At 45.4% G+C, this 22,450-nt stretch overlaps 1 protein-coding gene across 11 annotated transcripts in view; it reads left to right on the top strand.

Moving 5' to 3' along the window:
- Positions 1-22,450, top strand: part of SLC2A9 (solute carrier family 2 member 9) — a 280,693-nt gene that overhangs the window by 131,494 nt on the left and 126,749 nt on the right. For 10 of the 11 annotated variants that reach the window (XR_009494947.1, XM_059887811.1, XM_015471765.3 and 7 more), the window contains one exon: positions 7,671-7,781. Coding sequence is in view for 10 of the 11 variants with exons in the window: in XM_059887811.1 (XP_059743794.1) it covers positions 7,671-7,781 (111 nt within the window). In the remaining variant the exon portion in view is untranslated. Of the gene's footprint in view, positions 1-7,670; positions 7,782-10,778; positions 22,242-22,450 lie in introns of those variants that run through there. The other variant, XM_059887815.1, reaches the window with a different exon arrangement.

The raw sequence follows: 22,450 nt of genomic DNA, 5'->3' as shown, positions 1-22,450 counted from the left end.
GCTCTCACATCTGTACATGACTACTGGAAAAACCATAGCCTTTGACTAGACGGACCTTTTTTGGCAAAGTAATGTCTCTGCTTTTGAATATGCTGTCTAGGTTGGTCATAACTTTCCTTCCAAGGAGTAAGCGTCTTTTAATTTCATGGTTGCAGTCACCATCTGCAGTGATTTTAGAGCCCAAAGAAATAAAGTCTGCCACTGTTTCCACTGTTTCCCCATCTATTTGCCATGAAGTGATGGGACCAGATGCCATGACCTTAGTTTTCTGAATGTTGAGCTTTAAGCCACCTTTTTCACTCACGGCCTTTTACTGCCAGCATATTTGTCCACTCTGTGGGGGCCCAAGGGTCACAGCATTCCTGGGGAGCTAGTGTGCCCCTTGAACTCTTTACCTGTGTGACTGTTGTATAACATATCCTTTCCCTGCTAGACTAGATCTGGGAGGGCAAGGACAGGCATGTTGTTCCCCACGGTACTGAATAAACAATAGAAAGGAAGGGAGACAAGGCTGGGAGAAGGAAGGGAGGGTGGGAGGCAGGAGAGCCTGAGACAGGTTTGTAGCAAAGTGTGACCCCTCCCCCTCTGCCAGCCTGGAACCAGGCCATGTGAGTGTCCATCTCATTTGTCTAAGCATCATTAGGAATTCAGAACCCCAAGTCATACTCTGCACAGAACTTCTCATCACAAGAACAGAAGCATTATGAACAGGTTTCATTTCAAGGTTTCTTCCCAGATAAATTCCTAACTCAAACTAGAGAAATTAAATGTTCTGTTACCCTCATAACTGAGACCATCTCACTAGAAGAATTTGCTCTGTCCCCGTGACAGGAGAGAATGCTAAATGAGGGCCCTTCCAAGTGGCCACCCCAGTGTGTGCCAGAGTAGAAGTTCTAGATTCAACTGTCTATGTTCAGCTCTCAACATGAAACTTGCCAGTTTGGGGATGAGTTGCCATAACAGCTCAGTTCCTGTATCCCCTGATGCTGTATCCCCTGTATTTCTAATGCTGTGAAAGTGCCGCACTCAATATGCCAGCAAATTTGGAAGACTCAGCAGTGACCTCAGGACTGGAAAAGGTCAGTTTTCATCCCAATCCCAAAGAAAGGCAATGTCAAAGAATGTACAACATACCACACAATTGCACTCATCTCACACGCTAGTAAAGTAATTCTCAAAATCCTTCAAGCCAGGCTTCAACAGTATGTGAACCGTGAACTTCCAGATGTTCAAGCTGGATTTAGAAAAGCTAGAGGAACCAGAGATCAAATTGCCAGTATCCACTGGATCATTGAAAAAGCCAGAGAGTTCCAGAAAAACATCTACTTTTGCTTTATTGACTACACCAAAGCCTTTGACTGTGTGGATCACAACAAACTGTGGAAATTTCTTAAAGAAATGGGAATACTAGACCACCTTACCTGCCTCCTGAGAAATCTGAACGCAGGTCAAGAAGCAACAGGTAGAACCGGACATGGAACAATAGACTGGTTCCAAATCGGGAAAGGAGTACGTCAAGGCTGTATATTGTCACCCTGCCTATTTAACTTACATGCAGAGTACATTATGCGAAATTCTGGTCTGAATGAAGCACATGCTGGAATCAAGATTGCCAGGAGAAATATCAATGACCTCAGATATGCAGATGACACCACCCTTATGGCAGAAACTGAAGAAGAACTAAAGAGCCTCTTAATGAAAGTGAAAGAGGAAATGTTGGCTTAAAACTCAACATTCAGAAAACTAAGATCATGGCATCCAGTCCCATCACTTCATGGGAAATAGATGGGGACACAATGGAAACAGTGAGAGACTTTATTTTGAGGGGCTCCAAAATCACTACAGATGGTGACTGAGCCATGAAATTAAAAGATGCTTACTCCTTGGAAGAAAAACTATGACTAACCTAGACAGCATATTAAAAAGCAGAGACATTACTTTACCAACAAAGGTCTATCTAGTCAAAGCTATGGTTTTTCCAGTAGTCATTTACAGATGTGAGAGCTGGATTATAAAGAAAGCTGAGCACTGAAGAACTGATGCTTTTGAACTGTGGTGTTGGAGAAGACTCTTGAGAGTCCCTTGGACTTCAAGGAGATCCAGCCAGTCCATCATAAAGGAAATCAGTCCTGGGTGTTCACTAGAAGGACTGATGCTGAAGCTGAAACTTCAATACTTTGGCCACCTGATGTGAAGAGCTGACTCATTGGAAAAGACCCTGATGCTGGGAAAGATTGAAGGTGGGAGGAGAAGGAGACAACAGAGGATGAGATGGTTGGATGGCATCATCAATGGAAATGAGTCTGAGTAAACTCCGGGAGTTGGCGATGGACAGGGAGGCGTGTCGTGCTGCAGCCCATGGGGTCGCAAAGAGTCGGACACAAGTGAGTGCCTGAACTGAACTGAACCTGGGCTCAGAGCCCAGCACAGCCCATGCAGTGGGAAGAACGCACTGCAGGAAGCACAGGCCTGGGTCTCTGTCCAGCTCTTGCCTTGTCATCTGTGTGTGGTCTTTGATCCTCTGGCAATGTCCCCTTCCAGGCTGTTGAGAGATGAAAATGATTTGCATATCATTTGCATGTTATACTTTGTCTCTAGAACACCTGTCCTGAGTTAAGAAGGAGGGCTTTAGGGCATCAGAGGCAGGGGGTCAGATCAGATCAGATCAGATCAGTCACTCAGTCGTGTCCGACTCTTTGCGACCACATGAATCGAAGCAAGCCAGGCCTCCCTGTCCATCACCAACTCCTGGAGTTCACTCAGACTCACGTCCATCGAGTCAGTGATGCCATCCAGCCATCTCATCCTCTGGCGTCCCCTTCTCCTCTTGCCCCCGATCCCTCCCAGCATCAGAGTCTTTTCCAGTGAGTCAACTCTTCGCATGAGGTGGCCAAAGTACTGGAGTTTCAGCTTTAGCATCATTCCTTCCAAATAAATCCCAGGGCTGATCTTCAGAATGGACTGTTTGGATCTCCTTGCAGTCCAAGGGATTCTCACGAGGCTTCTCCAACACCACAGTTCAAAAGCATCAATTCTTTGGCGCTCAGCCTTCTTCACAGTCCAACTCTCACATCCATACATGACCACTGGAAAAACCATAGCCTTGACTAGACGAACCTTTGTTGGCAAAGTAATGTCTCTGCTTTTGAATATGCTATCTAGGTTGGTCAAAACTTTCCTTCCAAGGAGTAAGCATCTTTTGATTTCATGGCTGCAGTCACCATCTGTAGTGATTTTGGAGCCCAGAAAAATAAAGTCTGACACTGTTTCCACTATTTCCCCATCTATTTGCCATGAAGTGATGGGACCGGATGCCATGATCTTCATTTTCTGAATGTTGAGCTTTAAAGCCAACTTTTTCACTCTCTACTTTCACTTTCATCAAGAGGCTTTTGAGTTCCTCTTCACTTTCTGCCATAAGGGTGGTGTCATCTACATATCTGAGGTTATTGATATTTCTCCCGGCAATCTTGATTCCAGCTTGTGTTTCTTCCAGTCCAGCGTTTCTCATGATGTACTCTGCATATAAGTTAAATAAACAGGGTGACAATATACAGCCTTGACGAACTCCTTTTCCTATTTGGAACCAGTCTGTTGTTCCATGTCCAGTTCTAACTGTTGCTTCCTGACCTGCATACGGCTTTAGGGCATCAGAGGCAGGGGGTCAAGGAGGCCCAAATCCTCCTCCCACCAGCTCCTGCAAAGTCCCTTAAAGGTCTGTTACTGAGTCCAAGCTCGCTCTGCTTGCCGCACGACTGGACAATGAATCCGAGAGACCAGGTGTTGAGGCAAGGAACACAACTGTTTGGAAAGCCAGCTGACCGAAAAGATGGCAGGCTAGCACCTCAAAATAACCACCTTGTCAGGGCCTGGTTACCAGGTTCTTTTATGGATCAGAGGTGGGGGGGTGGGGGGCAGGTGAGGAAATAAGGTAAAAAGATGATTCAATCCTTGCAAAAGTCCCCTAGAATGGCTTCAGGCAGGGGAATGTGTTAGTTTCACTTTCTTACAGTCTTTCTGAGGTGGGAGGCTCAGGTTATCTCCCTGGGGCAGGCCACCATTTATAACAAAGAGTTAAAGTCGCAGAAGCAGATCCAGTGTAAATTTAAAAGTAACCCTTCCCGGTTACAGGTCCATCCCACAGGGAGGAGGCTGGATGGAGGCAGATAAGAGATGCTTCCACCCTGGGCTTGCACACAACTGTCCCATGTCCTCCTTTACCCAGAAGCAGTGGCATCTCCATAGAGAGACGGGAATCTTCCAGACTGATGCCTGATGTGTGCTGTGCACCCATTAGAGAAAGGATGCTTTAAGAAAACTTTCATTTAAAAAGCTTTCACCACTACCCTGCAAGTATGATTACCTTCTTTCAGAGAACAGAGACTAAAAGACGTGAAATCATTTGCCTCCAGACCCTCAGGTCACCAGAGGCAGCCCTGGGATTGAAATCCTGCCTTGCCCGCCTCCCAGAATAGCAGCTCCTTCCACTGCACCATCTGCCTCAGTGGATGGAGTCGATCAGGCAACCAGAGAGAGCACGGTTGTGTTGGGGTGAGGTCAACACAAATCATAGTCCATGGGAGGGTCCGCCGCAGGACATGCTCCAGACTTTGTGTCTCCATGCAGTTCAGCGCCCTCAAACTGCCAGATCAAATAAACCTCAGTGGAAGCAGAGACAGAGGCAGTTACCATGCAGCTCTGTAAGATGATGCAGGGAGAGAGAGATGGCTTCGTGGAGGAAGCCAAATGAGACAGGCAGCTTGTGTGATGTGCGGGCCCTCCCTGTGGGGACAAGGCCAGTCCAGCAGGTCCTCCTTGCTGGCCCTGGATGGGGAGACCACCCAAAGGACCGATTTCTGCCTATCACTGCAGAAATGCATTTAAGTACAAGAGGACTGGGGGCTTCCCAGGTGGCTCAGTGGTAAAGAACCCACCTGCTAATGCAGGAGATGTATGCGATGTGGATTCGATCCCTGGGTGGGGAAGATCCCCTGGAGGAGGGCATGGCAATCCACTCCAGTATTCTTGCCTGGAGAATCCCATGGACAGAGGAGCCTGGTGGGCTACACCCTGTGGGGTCGCAAAGAGTTGGACTGAAGTGACTTAGCATGCACATAAGAGAGGGCCACTTATAACTGTCCCTGTGAGTCTCTAGTGTTCTGCACAGTGACTCTTCACTAACATTTAAACCCGTCAGGAGTGCCCGAGGCAGCGTTGCTCCAGGGAGAGTTGGAGGCAGGGAAGAAGCTGGGGTGGGAAGGGGCATGAGGGGCAGGAAGGAGCGTGGCGCCAGCTTCCATGGGGAATACAGATCACATGAGATCAGAGACTGGAAGCTTCTGACAGAGGAACAGGTCAGGGGGTGGGGTTCAGGGCTGACGCTGAGAATAACACAAACATCAGCCTCCACCTTTGCAGCGGGGTGTCAACTGAAAGAAAAAAAAAGTCACAACCTGTAAGTAGAGTTGTTTTCTTTGGTGGAAATGTTAAAGACTCAAACTTGGGAGGTAGCCTCTCAGTAGCCCTGAGAAAACTGCTCCACGGAGGTGGGAGGTGGAGTCAGGCTATGTACAAGTTTGCAACAAAGGGAGCAGGCAGTCTGAACATCAAAGATATTGTGAGGTAAGGCAAATCAGATATCAAGTTTATGGATTTAGTGTTCTTCCATTTATGGGGAGATGAAAGCCTCTGGGCTCACTGAATTTACTCCTTTTGTATGCACCTCAGTTATCAGGGGCCAGTTCCTGTTTCTTGATTGCTTACTTCCTCAATTCCCTGTTCACGTTAGGAATGGTAGACTCAGCGGATGGCTGCTTCTTGCATTCCCCAGGGTTCCTTAGCAATCACCATCGTAGCGGGTGATGGTATCTGCTGGATCGCTGGCATTGTGTTCCCTTTTGGGAGCCCTCATTGACATTTACGAAATCGCTGATGGTTGTGACCTTTCTTGCCCATGGATATGGCTGGAAATATTTCATTTCACAAGTTCAACTGGGCATGGTCGGAGAGACCACTGACTGTTGAAAATCCATGAACTTGGGTGAAGATTAAGAAAGGCTCTAAACTGCTTTGATCCAACCCTGAAGATGTGCTGGGGATCACAGTCACCTTCAACGTATAAATAAATCCAATGGAAACTGAGGCTTTGGGGAAAATTTTGGCTTCTGTCATAGCCCAGGAGCTCTAGGAAGTAATGAATTTATCAGGAGTCACTTCTCTACGCTATGGATGTGACAGCAAAGATACAGTCTAAAATTCTAATTTATCAGCTCACTCAAATGAGAGGCAGACACAAACAGGAGTGTCTTTCCCATGTTTGCCACCAGATGTATCAGTGCCCACAAGCTCAGATAATTTCATGTGCAGTAGTTTTTACCAGAGTCTGTGTGTGTGTGCGTGATCATGTCCAACTCTTTGCGCCCCATGGACTGTAGCCTGCCAGACTCCACTGTCCATGGGATCTCCCAGGCAAGAATACTGGGGTGGGTTGCCATTTCCTCCTCCAGAGAGTCTCTAGATGTACGTGGTTTTCTATCATTCTGCAAACTGTTGCTTTTCAAGGAAATGGCTGGGATGGAGGGAACACAAATGATTTACTTTCAGCCTTTTGATCCAAAAGTTTGGATCAATGAATAGTGACAGTCCTTACCCACTTCCTGACATCTCCCAGGAAGTGTTAGGGTTATCCTCTTTTGACCAAGGAGAAGAAGGAATCTCAGCCAGACAGAGAAAATTGTCTGAGGTCGCACAGGTAGTTCAGGATGGAGCCAGGTCTCCAAACTCCAAATCGCGGATTTTCTGATGCCCTGTCAGTGTCTGATGACATGTGTCTGTTAAGCTTAGGTTTGACCTCATGTGGCAGAAACCTCAACAGCGACCTAAACAATAGGCCTTCTCTCTCACATGAAGGAAATTGAAAGCTCTGGTACAGTAGCCCCAGGACCACATACCGGGGTTTGCAGAAGGCAGTCCTGGCTTATGGCTGATGTCCTAGAAACAGTATTAACACTCTCCAAAGTGCCCAGGTGTGGATAATAAACTACAAAATCACCCCTAGTGAGTACGGACACAGTTTCCTTCTAACTTCCTGCTCCAGCATCTGAACAGGTGGCTTTCATCCCATAAGAGTTCTATGTATAATTATGCAGCTTGAGAGTTGTGGAACTCGCAGGAGCCTCATTCATGTTGTACCCATTATAGATTTAGTTTGATGATTTTCCAAAATATGAAGTAAAATGTCTTTGGATCAGACACCGTCTCTTATTCTCAGAATGTTACCTTGGGGGCTAAAAGCAGTGCTGTCCCAAGAGGGCTGCTGAAGCGGCAGCCATCACATTCACCATCCTGACAGCAGAAAAGAGGAAGGGCAAAAATGGAATCACACCTCTTTGGTGAAAACCTACTTTTCAGGAGAATTCCTGGAAACCCCACCAAGATTTCTATTCTTATCTCATTGCCACACTTAGCTAAGCACATGTTGCTCCCAGTAATGCAGACATTCTTTTAGTAATGGGAGAAGGAAAAAAACAAATCATCACCTTGGCTCATAGCTCCACTTTATGCCCCTGGACTTAGCAGCAAATCTGAGACCATCTTGTACCTGAATTTAGTTTAGGGAGCAGATGCCTCTCACTGACCCTTCTGCCTTCTTTGTCTCTCCTGCTTTATAGATTTGGTTCTACACCAACAGTATCTTTGGAAAAGCTGGAATCACTCCAGAAAAGATCCCATACATCACCCTGAGCACAGGTGGCATTGAGACTCTGGCTGCCGTCTTCTCTGTAAGTAAACCCAGGGTTATTCCTGAGAACATCATGGGGTTTAAACAGCACTGTGGGAACCCCCAGGGGACAAACCAGCATGCCTTTAAAGGAACATGCCCTTTGTCACTCCGAAGGTGTCTGAATTTGGGGGGTTTATCATGCAGTTATCACTGATATTTCAGCCATCTAGAGAACATTCTTATCTACATCTTGTTTCCCTGTTGTCTTCTTTTAAATAAGTAACTCTTTTCTCTGAACTCTCACCTAGTACCAAATGTTACACTGTGATGGGCACCCTGTGAAGAGGCCGTAGCTCCCTGGGAGGCTAGATCAGAGTCTATGCAAACCTAAGTTCTGTTACCATGACTTTAAAACCACTGGCTATCATCACCACCCCCAAACATGTAGGAGTTTGCCAGGCAGAGAAAGGAGAAAGGACACTTCAGTCCATCGGTTCAAGAGGGAAGCTTTAATGATAAGCCACAATGTTCAAAAGAAGAGAGACATAGAGCTCATCACTCTTTCTCAACTTGAGTGTGTACAATAAACATCGAGGGGAAAATAAAACCTTAGGGGTTTCAGAATCTAGCAGCAATTGCACAGGTTTTGCAATCAGACCAAACCAGCATTGAATCCTGGCTCTGGAACTTCTTCACTGTGTGATGTTGGACAATGCATCCCACCTCTCTATTCTGCAGTTTCCCCCTTTACGAGCTATTCCTTTCTCGTCTACCTTGACCTTGATGAAGTAGCTCATTTATTTCCACTTGTGCTCACTGATTTGCGCTGCCAAGATTGATGCCAGTGCCAACAGGCAGAGGCTTCTAATTGTATTCCTGCCTCATTTCCGAAAGAACAGTTTAATTTGCTCCTTGCTCTTAATGGAGCATTCTAACAAGATGCTTTTAAAAACACATGTCATGAAATTGTTGAGACCCAGTGCTTGTCCTCTTTTTCCACTCATGGTCTTTTTGTTAGGAAAACATATCTTGATGTTTCACAACCTGGAAGTTTCACAAAATTCTTGTCTCAATTTACAGACTGCACGCAATTGTCATTAGTAATTTTTACATTGATCAGCAAGAACCCACAGTCAGCCTGGAATGAAAGTGATGGGAAAATTACAGGCTTTGTTTTTTGAGGGTTTTTGTGTAAAGTATTTTGTTGCTATAAGAAATCAACATGAGCTCATTAGAGTAAATTCATAAAATACAGAAAATAGAAACAAAGAAGAAATACCTACAATCATACTACCCAGGTATGTTTGGCAAAATTTCTTTTGTTCTCTAGACATAGACAGCTGTATTAATCTTACTCAGTATAATGCTATCTTTAGCTCAAAATTGCTAATTATTAGAGAGATGCAAATCAAAATTACAATGAGGTATCATTTCACACCAATCAGAATGATCATCATTAAAAAGTCTAAAAATAACAATTGCTGGAAAGGGTATGGAGAAAAAGGAACCCTCCTACACTGTTAGTGAAAATGCAAATTGTTGCAGCCACTGTGGAGAACAGTATGGAGTTTCCTTAAAAAGGTAGAACTGGAGTTGCCTATGATCCAGCAACCCACTCCTGAGCATATATTCAGAGAAAACTGTAATTCAAAAAGATGCACGCACCCCAGTGTTGGTAGCAGCACTGTTAACAATAGCCAGGACATAGAACCAACCTAAATGTCCATCCACATAGGAGTGGATAAAGAGGATGTGTTATATATAGATATATATATATATAGATATATATATACATACAATGAAATATTACTTGGGCATAAAAAAGAATGAAATAATGCCATTTGTAGCGACATGGATGGACCTAGAGATTATCATACTAAATGAAGTAAGTCAGGCAAATATCATATGATATCACTTATATGTAGAGTCTAAAATATGACACAAATTAACTAATTTACAAAACAAAACAGACTCACAGGCATAGAAAACAAATTTATGGTTTCCAAAGGGGAAAGGTGTGGGGGGAGGGACAAAGTGGGAGTTTAGGATTAGAAGATACACACTGATATATATAAAATAAACAATAGTCCTCCTGTATAGCACAGGGAACTATACTCAACATCCCCTAATACCCTATGATGGAAAAGAGTATGAAAAAGTGTACATATATGTAAGTATATACATATAATTGAATCACTTTGCTATATACCACAAACTAACACAAACTGTAAATCAACTATAATTTAAAAACTCCTATCTTTAGACTAATTTTAATTCTGCTTTTTGTTCACCTAAACTTATGTCCCAAATAATTTTCCATTTTATTATTTATTATTTGAGTAAATTTTTATTGATGGTGGTGGTTTAGTCATCAAGTATTGTCCATCTTTTGTGACCCCATGGACTGGAGCCCACCAGGCTCCTCTGTCCATGGGATTTCCCAGGCAAGAATACTGGAGTGGGTTGCCCTTTCCTTCTCCAGGAGATCTTCCCAACCCAGGGATCAAACCCAGGTCTCCTGCATTGCAGGCGATTCTTTATTGACTGAGCCACCAGGGAAATTTTTATTGAAGTATGACACATATACAGAAAAAGTACGCAGATTGTTGCCCCCTCTGAATTAACACTATTTGTGAAAGCTGTATCATTCTTCAAGAATTGGCTGTAAAGCCATGTCCTTAACCGTTGTCTATGGGGTGAGGTTGTTGAGTGTCTCTGCTCAAACGGCAGAGCCACACTGCCCAGAATCTGATCCCAGCTCCACCCCATTTAAACTGCATGACCCCAGTGAGATATTCAACAGCTCTGTGACCCAATTTCCCCATTTCTATAATAAGGACACCATCCCCACCTGATAAGGAAGGAATGAGGATTAAACAAGTGGGCACATACTTAGTGATGCACACAATGCCTGGCACGTGACGTAATTCAGTGAGTGTGAACTGTTCTAGTTCTGGCTAGGTAGGTTCCCATTGTTTGTCACTTTAAATAAGGCTGTGATGGACATTCTTGCAGAGAGCAGGACTTTTCAAGGTCTCTTGCAATCTTTCCATAGCTGAGGAAGCCAGTTCAGCTCAGTTCAGTTGCTCAGTCATGTCCGACTCTTTGTGACCCCATGGACTACAGCACACTGGGCTTCCCCGTCCATCACCAACTCCCGGAGCTTGTTCAAACTCATGTCTATCAAGTCGGTGATGCTGTCCAACCATCTGAGGAAACCAAGACCAGACGAAATGACTTACCCAGGATCCCACAGCAGTAGGTCAGAACCTGAGGGTGTGGGGAGCACTAACATCTAAGGCCTCTCTCTTCCCAAGGCCCTGAGTGCTTTCCCTGAGGTCTCAGGAAGGTACACATCAATCCTGGCAGTCCAGTGACTGTTTGAAAAAGGAGCCAACAGAGGGCGTGGTGATGCTTCTAGCCTCCGTCTGTCTGACCCCAGGCTTCTGGTGCCCACTCTCTGGCTGGCAGATCATCCTTAGTAGAGCCAACAGCCTTTGATGAAATCCTTCTTATGAGGATTAGTCCCAGGAAGGAGGGAAATGACTCTGCCCTCCTGGGAGAGAAAGAGAGGACTTTTCTAAGATCAGAGCTAGGGGTTGCAGCCTCTGAAGAGTCTGCCCGCTTCTCCAAGTCTGGATTTTGATGGGCCACAGTCATTTGGATCTTGCACATTCCAGAGGTGCAGGCATCTCGGTGAGGACCCAGAGCAGGGGCGCTGGCTTCATAGTGTTGGTGGTGCATGTGTGCGTGCTAAGTCACTTGAGTAGTGTCTGACTGTAGCCCACCAGACTCCTCTGGCCAAAGGATCCTCCAGGCAAGAGTACTGGAGTGGGTTGCCATGCCCTCCTGCAGGGGATCTTCCCGACCCAGGGACTGAACCCAGATCTGCTGCATCTCCTGAATTAGCAGGCAGGTTCTTCCACTAGCACCATCTGGGAAGCCCAGGTGTTGGTGAAAGTGAAAGTCGCTCAGTCACGTCCCACTGTTTGCCACCCCATGGACTTCCATAGTCCACGGAATTCTCCAGGCCAGAATACTGGAGTGGGTAGCCTTTTCCTTCTCCAGGGGATCTTCCCAACCCAGGGATTGAACCCAGGTCTCCTGCTTTGCAGGCAGATTCTTTACCAGCTGAGCCACAAGGGAAGCCCAAGAATGCAGGAGTAGGTAGCCTATCCCTTCTCCAGGGGATCTTCCCGACCCAGGAATCAAACTGGGGTCTCCTGCATTGCAGGCGGATTCTTTACCAACTGAGCTATCAGGGAAACCCCAGATGTTGGTGGACTTACTCATTCATGAGTTCATCCATGCTACAAACAGCTTATATCACGCTTGTGCTTCAGAGTCACCAGTAACATTATTGTGACCTAAGGAGAAAGACATAGAAACAGACACCTGTCATGTGTAACACTGGGATGTGCTCTCCTTTGAGGGATTCCAGGAGGACTTCCTGGAGGAGGGACATAAGAGTCTGAGAGCTGAAGGGCCATCGGGAGTTAGCCAGGTGAAGGGCAACCTGCCCCATGGCCCTGTGTCCAAGCTCCCAATCTGCGCTCCCTCCTAGTTTATCTTCTAGGAGAGTTGAAGATGCAGATTAGTTCACTGGAAACAGTCCTAAAAATGGTAGCATTTACACTAATCCTCGGAAATATCATGAGATTAAATTCAGCATGAGGCTGGGAGTCTATAATGGAACAATGTGTGGGGGGAGAAAGAGTTTGGGCTCTAGGGCCTGCTGCTCTGAATTCAAATCCTAGTCATCTTTTTACCAGCTGAGTGGTTTGAAGGAAATTGCCCAAGATCTCTGGATTTCTTTACTCATCTTTAAAATAGGTACATAACCACGCCCAGCCGTGGAAGGCAGAATATCGACTTCCCAAGTGTCCACTTCCTAATTCCTGGAAATACACATATGCTATTTTACATGGCAAAAGAGGTTTTGCAAATGTGATGAAGTCAAAGGTTTAGGATGGGGAGGTTATCCTGTATTATCTGGTAGGTCCAGGGTAATCACAGGCATCCTTATAAGAGAAGCAGGAGAACTGTAATCAGAGGAGATGTGATAGTGTAGCGGAGGTGGTGTAATGTTGACTCTGAAGATGATGGGAGGGGCCGCAAGCCAAGGAATGCAGGCGGCCTTGAGAAGCTGGAAAAGACGGAGAACAGATCCAGAAGGGTCACAGCCCTGCCGACAACTGACTTTTTAAAAAATAATTTTATTTATCTATTTATTTCTGACTGTGCTGGGTCTTCGTTGCTGTCAACAGGCTTTTTCTCCAGTTGCAAAGAGCAGGGGCTACTTGTTTCATTGCAAGTGTTTCTCCGGAGAAGGCAATGGCAACCCACTCCAGTACTCTTGCCTGGAAAATCCCATGGACAGAGGAGCCTGGTAGGCTGCAGTCCATGGGGTCCATGGGGTCGCACTGAGTGACTTCACTTTCACTTTTCACTTTTCACTTTCATGCATTGGAGCAGGAAATGGCAACTCACTCCAGTGTTCTTGCCTGGAGAATCCCAGGGATTGGGGAGCCTGGTGGGGTGCCGTCTATGGGGTCGGACAGAGTCGGACACAACTGAAGCGACTTAGCAGCAGCCGCAGCAGCTTCTCATTGGTGGCTTCTTTTGTTGTGAAGCACAGGCTCTAGGGCACATAGGCTTCAGTAGTTGAGGCACCTGGGCTCAACAGTGGCCGTTCCCAGGCTCTAGAAAGTGAAGTTGCTCAGTCGTGTCCGACTTTGCAACCCCATGGACTGGAGCTTGCCAGGCTCCTCCGTCCATGGAATTTTCCAGGCAAGAGTACTGGAGTGGGTTTTCATTTCCTTCTCCCGGGGGTCTTCCTGACCCAGGGATCGAACCCGGGTCTTCCTCATTGCAGGCAGATGCTTTACCATCTGAGCCACCAGGGCTCTAGAGCACAGCTCAGTAGTGGTGGTGCACGGGCTTAGTTGCACTGTGGCACGTGGTATCTTCCTGGCCTGGTGTTCAAACTTGCAACAACCGACTTTTGCTCCATGAGACCTATTTTAGACTCATGACCCCCAGAACTGTGAGAGACTAAATATATGTTTCTTTAAGCCACTAACTGTGTGGTAATTTTTTAAAGCAGCCACAGAAAACTGATGCACCACCTTACAGAATTTGTCATAGAAACAAAACCCAAAGTACATGAAGGTCCACTGGGTGGTCCTGACAGTCAGTATTCAGGACATCTTTTGCTCCTTCCCTGGTGGCTCAGATGGTAAAGAATTTGCCTGCAATGTGGGAGACCCAGGTTCAATCCCTGGACCAGGAAGATCCCCTGGAGAATGGAATGACAACCCACTCCAGTGTTCTTGCCTGGAAAATTCCAGGGACAGAGGAGCCTGGTAGGCTATAGTCCATGAGGCCACAAAGAGTCAGACATGACTGAGTGACTAACACTTGCCCCTTTCCAAGTTCTTATTACCTTGTTTCCAAATATATACTTACTATTCCTCCAACCCTGGGCAGTAATTGCCTATCAAAAGGACTTGCCAAGGTTTTTTTTTTTCCTTCTTTCTTCTCACTGAGATTTTTGAGAGTCTATTAAAATGGCTTTGGGCCCTAAAAACACCGAGAAAGACATTTTTGTTCATTTGATCTGCAATTAATTTTGGCTCCTGGCATTGCCAGTCAGCTTGGGCAGTTGTAAATAACTGCCATCTTGCAGAAAGAGCTGGTTTTCCAAATTGCTCGTCTTGACACAGCATTAACTCTCTAATGAATGAAGGTCCATAGAGTGTCACTCAGGCCACGCGAGCCCGAGGGTCTGCTGCCACGTGGCTGGCTTGTGGAATTTGAGACATTCCATTAAGAGGCAGGGATGCGTTTTAAATCAGGGGAAGCAGAATTCACATAAACCACTCTTACTCCTTCCTCAGTAAGTATTTGCAATTGTCAGGGAATGGACTATGTCATCGAGCTCAAGTAAAAAAAAAAATCTACTGATTTCCACCACCCACTCTGCTTCCCAACAAGTCTCACAGTTTCATCATCAAAACCTTTAGTGTTTCCTTCAGTCTCGAGCCCCAGATCAACTGTGTTTTAGAGGAGAGAGTGGGTGGAAGTGATGATGCAGTGTGATGTGGTCCCCAGGCCCTGCCTTACCAGCTAGGTGACCTTGGGCCCATTATTTAGCCTCTCTGGGCCCCAGTTTTCTCTTGGAGTAAGCGGTGGGGTGAGAACAAATCCTTATCTAAACAGGTTTATCCTGAGAATCATACAGTGATTCACAGTGTTTGGCACGGAGCAGGTACTTAATAAACATTCATTTTTGTTATAATGAATGAATGAAAATTCAAATTTCCCATTTGCCCAAAGTTGAGAATGGTTTAAATTATGATCATAAACCTCTTAAGATCACATTTTACTTTCCCAAGAGAGGTGGGAGGGAGGGACGTGTGCCCCTTAGAAGCTACAGAAGCTGTGGCCTGAAGCCATTTCTAAAGTGACTCAGAGGAGAAGGTCCTCCCAGGACTTGAAAACCTGGAGAAGCCTGGTCTGCTGGCAACCTCTGCTGCGATTCCAGTGGGTTCCCATCCAAGTCTGATTTTGCCCTTTGCTTGAAATGTCTCAAGACCACTTGAATTTATTATACTTAAGAATCATTTGATCACCTGGAATAACAATCATTTTGAAAGTTACCTTCTTCATTTCTCATACCTTTGGCCCAAACAGAGATACAGGTCTCACACACATTCATCTTGGAAATAGAAATTTCCAAACAAAGGACTTCCCTTGTGGCTCAGCTGGTAAAGAATCCACCTGCAATGTGGGAAGCCTGGGTTCGATCCCTGTGTTGGGAAAATCTCCCGGAGAAGAGAAAGGCTACCCACTCCAGTATTCTGGCCTGGAGAATTCTATGGACTATATAGTCCATGGGATTGCAAAGAATCAGATATAACTGGCGACTTTCATTTTTCCGAACAAAATTTATGTTTCAGTGAATTATTTTTTAATGTGCAATTTAGAGAGAGCCTTTTTCAAGTAGAAAATGATTTGTGAGACCTTGGTCTTCTGAACATGGACTTAAATTCGCAGATAACCAAGGTCTCTGCTTCTTTTCAGACTGAGATTTGTGAAGGCAAAGATTAGGTTAGCACTTGCATATTTAAAACAGAAGTACTAGCAGTTAAAAGTAATATGGAAATTTGACATTTTTTCTCACGAAATCTGTGTTGGCTTTCCTTTCTCAGCAAGAGAGCCGAGTCAGCAATAATAACAAACACATCCTGTGTTCCTTTCTCCCATCCTTCTATAACTAAAGCCTAACCAATAATCCAGCTTCTGTCTAGAGCATCACTAATTGTTGGTGTGACCCCCCTGAGCTGGGGGTCCTCAGGGACCCCCACCATCCCCAAGTGTCAAGATCAAGGACAACCATTTGGGATACTGCAGTGCTGGCCTCTGTCTGGGAGGCATCTTGCTCCAATGTTCAGGTCGTGTGCGTGTGTGTGTGTGTATGTGTGTGTGTGTGTGTGTGTGAGACACAGCAGGTTTGAAGAAATGACGACAGTTTTGTCAAGCTGGATTTCTGCAGCCCGAGTCTGCTTGAGTTCCCCTAGGCTAAGAGCCAGTCTATAATAAGCACCCAGTACATAGTTGCTTAATTGAGTGAGACTCAATTACAGCCATTTGGGAAAGGAGCATCTGCTAAGTAGATGGAGCGCTTTGCCTCTGGCTGGGATCCACATCCTCTGCCCCCGGCAGTCAGATCAGGGGCTCTGAAGGAGGTGGAGACCCCGGCAACAGCGCTTCCTCTCTCTGAAGTCCTGCGCACAGTCAGCGCACATGGCTGCTCAGGAGCAGGAAGTCAGGCCAGGCAAAGGCTGAGTCCGCAGGACCCAGCAGGATCAGAAAGGGCCCGGCCTGGAATAGGACAGAAAGAACATGGTGTATTTATATGTGTGCTCAATCACGTCTGACGTTTTGTGACCCCATAGACGTCCGACTCTTTGTGACCCCATAAACTGTAGCCCGCCAGGCTCCTCTATCCATGGGATTTTCCCAGGCAAGAATACTGGAGTTGCCATTTCCTCCTCTAGGGGATCTTCCCAACCTGGGAATTGAACCCATGTCTCTGGCATCTCCTGCATTGGCAGGTGGATTCTTCACCATTGAGTCCACTGAGTGAACTCATACTGGGCCCTGCCAACCCTGAGATGTCAGGAATTCTACCAACTGCTGAGTTCTTCAAACCCTAGACACTTGGCTGCAAACAGGCAACACAATATAGACAGATTGACCTATAAAATTGTATAAAGTAATGTAAGTGAAGGGCTTCCTCGGTGGCTCAGTGGTAAAGAAGGAGCTGCAGGTTCAATCCCTGGTTTGGAAAGATCCCCTGGAGGAGGACATGGCAACCCACTCCAGTATTCTTGCATGGAGAATCCCACGGATAGAGGAGTCTGGCAGGCTACAGTCCATAGGGTCACAAAGAGTCTGACATGACTGAAGCAGCTGAGCATGCACAATGTATGTGAAACACTGTAAAGACACATTAAGTCAGATTTGAAAGCTTTGATTGAGTCACATTTGAAATAAATGAAATTTCTTGCTGTTACTGTTCAGTCACTCAGTCGTGTCTGACTCTGCAACCCCGTGGACTATAGCATGCCAGGCTTCCCTGTCCTTTAGGCTCTCTTTTCCTTCCCTCCACCCTTTCCTTCTTTCTTCATTTGCTTCGTCATTTAACAGACAATATGCTAAGCCCTGCTCTCCATCAGACCTGAGCTCCCTGTATGTGTTTGCTACAGCTGCACACAGACTGAGTATCACAAACTGAGTGGCTTAGATGCAGACCTCTCACCTTTCTGGAGGGTGTTCATTGGAAGGACTGATGTTGAAGCTGAAACTCCAATATTTGGCCACCTAATGCGAAGAGCTGACTTATTTGAAAAGACCCTGATGTTGGGAAAGATTGAAGGCAGGAAAGAAGGGGACGACAGAGGATGAGATGGTTGGATGGCATCACCGACTCAGTGGACATGAGTTCGGGTAAACTCCAGGAGTTGATGATGGACAGGGAGGCCTGGCATGCTGCAGTCCATGGGGTCACAGAGAGTCAGACACAACTGAGCAACTGAACTGAACTGAAGTCTGAAACAAGGTGTTGGAGGATGGATTCCTTCTGAGGTTGAGAGAGGATTTGTTCTAGGACTCTTCCCTGGCACCTGGACATTTGCTGGCAATCACTGGCTTTCCTCAGCTTGTGGAAACATCATCCTGATCCCAGCCTTCACCGTTACGTGGCCTTCTCCCTGTGTGCGTGTCTGTGTGCACATTTTCCCCTGTCTATAAGGACACTAGTCATCCTGGATTAGGGCCCTGAGGACCTCATTTGAACTTGATTACCTCTGTTGTTGTCATTATTGTTAAGTTGCTCAGTTGTGTCTAACTCTTTTGTGACCGCATGGACTATAGCCCACCAGGCTCCTCTGTCCATGGCATTTCCCAGGGAAGAATACTGGAGTGGGTTGCCATTTCCTCCTCCAAGAGATCTTCCAGACCCAGGGATCTACCCTGCGTCTCCTGCGTTGGCAGGCAGATTCTTTACCACTGAGCCACCAGGGAAGCCCGGTTACCTCTGTGAAGACCCTATTCCCAAATCAAGTGACATTCTGAGATACCAGGGCTTAGGCCTTCAACCTGTCCTTTTTGGGGAGGGAACAGTTCAACTCATTCATTCCCCAAGGGCAGGGACTCCTGTCTCTCCTCTGTGCCCCAGTGCCAGGGCCTCCCACAATGAAGGAAAGAAAGCTTTGGGAAAGTGTGTGCATTCTTTTCATAATTCTAGATGTTACTTGTCTTACTGACAGTGAGGAGAGGTACTGTAGTACAGGGGTTAAGAGCAAGACTCTGGAACCAGACTACCTGCACTTAAATGGCAGCTCTGCCTCTGTGTGACTTTGGGTAGGTTGCTCAACCTCTATGAGCCTCAATTTCTGGATGTAACAGAGGATGATAGTAGCATACCCTATAGCATACCCTAGCATACCCTAGTAGCATACCCTAATAGCATAATAGAGACATTATGAAGATTAAGTTATTGCAATATACATAAATGTGTCTAGAACTATGTCTCGTATATAGTAAGTGCTGTAATGGTGTTCCCTAGACCATAATCAAGGTAGCATGGTGTTGACAGTAAGGATAGCTGCAGATCAATGGCGTAGAATAAAGTAAGAAATACAGAAGGTGCCAAAGTAACTTAATGCAAAAGGATAGTCTTTATTAAGAAATGGTGCCATAAAAAGTAGTCACATCGAAAAAAAAAAAAAAAAAAAAACCTCTTGTCTCATGCTGTACGCACACAAATTAACTCAAAATTGACCATAGACTGAAACATAGAAGCTAAAATTATAAGACATCCAGAAGAGAATATAGGAGGAAGTCTTTGCAACCTTGAGGTAAGCAATGATTTCTTAGATGGGACACAAGAAGCATGAACCATTTTTTAAATTGAAACATAATTGTGCAATATTATGTGAATTATTTTGAGGGGCTCCAAAATCACTGCAGATGGTGATTGCAGCCATGAAATTAAAAGACGCTTACTCCTTGGAAGGAAAGTTATGACCAACCTAGACAGCATATTAAAAAACAGAGACACTTTGCCAACAAAGGTCCATCTCATCAAGGCTATGGTTTTTCCAGTGGTCATGTATGAATGTGAGAGTTGGACTACAATGAAAGCTGAACATCGAAGAATTGATGCTTTTGAACTGTGGTGTTGGAGAAGACTCTTGAGAGTCCCTTGGGCTGCAAGGAGATCAAACCAGTCCATCCTAAAGGAGATCAGTCCTGGGTGTTCATTGGAAGGACTGATGTTGAAGCTGAAACTCCAATACTTTGGCCACCTGATGCGAAGAGCTGACTCATTTGAAAAGACCCTGATGCTGGGAAAGATTGAGGACAGGAGGAGAAGGGAACAACAGTGGATGAGATGATTGGATGGCATCACTGACTCAATGGACATGAGTTTGGGTAAACTCTGGGAGTTGATGATGGACAGGGAGGCCTGACGTGCTGCAGTCCATGGGGTTGCAAAGAGTTGTACAAGACTGAGCGACTTCACTTTCACTTTTCACACTCATGCACTGGAGAAGGAAATGGCAACCCACTCCAGTGCTCTTGCCTGGAGAATCGCAGGGACAGTGGAGCCTGGTTGGCTGCCATCTATGGGGTTGCACAGAGTCGGACACAACTGAAGTGAACTGAACTGATGTGAATTTCTGGTGATGAAGCTTGTTTTTAATTGACCAGTTGGATTTCATCAAAAGTAAAAGTAAGAGCTGGGGACTTCCCTGATGTTTCAGCGGTTGAGAGACCACCTTACAGTGAGGGGAATGTGAGTTCAATCCCTGGTCAGGGAACTAAGATCCCATATGGCTCTAAGCTCACAGCTACTGAACTGGAGTGCCACAACTAGAGAGTCTGTGTGCCAGGAGGAGAGATCCCGCATGACGCAATGAAGATCCCATGTGCTGCAACCAAGATCTAATGCAGGCTGACTAATTAATGAGTATTTCTAAAAAGCAAAAGCTGTAACTATTTAAAAGAGTGTTAATGGACTGGAAAGGCAAGTCAGACTGGGGAATATTCACAAAGTTCACATGGAACTTTATCCAGAGTATGTGAAGAATTCTCATTCTTCACATTCTTCATTGTTGAATGTGATTCAACAATAAGAAGACCAACAACCCCCTTGAAGATCAGAAAACTGAATAGACACTTTATGAAAGAAAATATCAAAAACCACCATGAACAGATGAAAATTTGCTCAATACCAATAGTTATCAGGGCAATTAAAGCTAAAACCCATAATGGGACATAACTCACCATAAGGATGACTAAAGTTAAAATGATGAAGAGTACCAAATGGTGATGAAGATTTGGAGTAACTGGGACTTTAGTATACTGCTGGAGGGACTTTAAAATGGAAAACAGTTTGGTAGTTTCTTGTCAAGTTTTACTCATACAACCTAGCCATTTTCTCATAAATATTTACCCAAGAGAAATCAAAGCACACATATACACAGAGACTTGAACACTGATCTTCATAACAGTTTTATTCATAAGAGCCCAAACTGGAAACAGCCCAAATGTCTGTCGACTAATGAATGAAGAAACAAATTGTGTTATATCCACTCAATGGAATACTACTGAACACTAAACAGGAATAAGTTACAGATGTATACAACACAGATGAATCCCAAAAGCATGTTGATGACCAGTATGGAAATATCATCTCATCTGGACTAATCTAATCTATACTGGTGGGAAGCTATCAGCGGTTGCTTGGGGCCAGGGAACTTTGAAATGACAGAAATGTTCCATATCTTGGTGTGGTCAGTGCTTTATGAGTGTGTAAGTCTCGCAAAACTTACCAAACTGCACATTTAAAACAGGTACATTTTATTGAATCTAACTACATATCAATCTAACAAGAAAAAAAGTTTTTACCGTTTTTATTCCACCACTGATCCTAGGACTGTGTAGTGGGTAGCAGGTGAAGGTAAATGGCTGCTGAATAGATGAATTACCCTGGCTCAGGAGTCCCCAGAGGGACTGTCTTTAAAGCATCAGGAGGCTAACAGTTCATCCCTGGCTGACACCAGTAGCCTTCAGAGGCTGCTGTTCACCTTGAGTTCATGTCTTCACTAATGATTTCCATGTTGAGTGGAAATGCCATGTTTAGTCTAATCCCTTTTGACAGGATGCACTTCGGTGCTATTTAAAGAAGGAGGAAGAGCCCTGGAGACTGACCCTGTTTCCCACTAGGATGGAGAGGGTTTCCATCTTTTCTTTGTTTCACAGACATTTCCTTGGCATCTTCTACAAACTGTTTCCAAATCAAAGACGATGTTCCCAGCTTTACTTTGGCTCAGGTTCCTGGTTCTTGCAGACACTTTAGTGAAAAGAAGCAGCCAGATCCCCCGAAAGCACTTGAATGTTGGCATGATGGTATGAGAGTGGGTCTCAGCTGGTTTGTGCTTGGGGCACACTTGCTGACTCTGAAATCGATGATTGTGCCTTTAAAGAAGCTAAAATAAAAAATACAAATAATGGAAAACATCCAACAGCACTGAAGTCAGTAACAGGTTCAGGTGTGACAATGTATCAATCTCAGTGTAGCAACCTCAGTGTCTCCCAATGACTGTGTCGGTTGTCATGGTAACGGCTCTAGTCACTTCTGCACTCTGTCTCTGGCTACACTAACTGAATCCTCTAAGATGCTTATGAGGTGAAGCCCACAGATCGTCCAGTTATGAGCAGCCTGCATTTCCAGTGCCAGCTGTAACTTTGGGTTTGACCCCATTGAGCATAAGAATGATTATGACATCCTTAGATTGTAGCAGAAACACACTGTACAGGGTGATGAAAATTTCCCAGCGCAGGTATTGAAAATCATGGGCGCTTGGGAAAGAGTCAAGACTGGATTGGTGACTCAGGGAGTAGGGGTTTGCATCTTCACGTGTTAGTTAAGTCTTTTCATCCTTTTTTAACTTAGAAAAGATCACTGTAGGACTTCCCTGGTGGTCCAGTGCTTAAGAATCTGCCTGCCAAGGCAAGGGACGTGGGTTCAGTTCCTGGTCTGGGAAGACTCCACATGATACTGTGCAGCTAAGCTCTTGCGCCACAACTACGGAGCCTGCGTGCCTGGAGCCCCTGCTCTACAGCAAGAGAAGCCACCTCCGTGAGAAGCCC

The sequence above is a fragment of the Bos taurus genome, chromosome 6 (genome assembly GCF_002263795.3).
Source record: "Bos taurus isolate L1 Dominette 01449 registration number 42190680 breed Hereford chromosome 6, ARS-UCD2.0, whole genome shotgun sequence".
In the NCBI taxonomy this organism is placed as follows: Eukaryota; Metazoa; Chordata; class Mammalia; order Artiodactyla; family Bovidae; genus Bos; species Bos taurus.
Note: the sequence above shows the minus strand (reverse complement) of the source record. Positions and strands in the feature narration are given on the sequence as shown.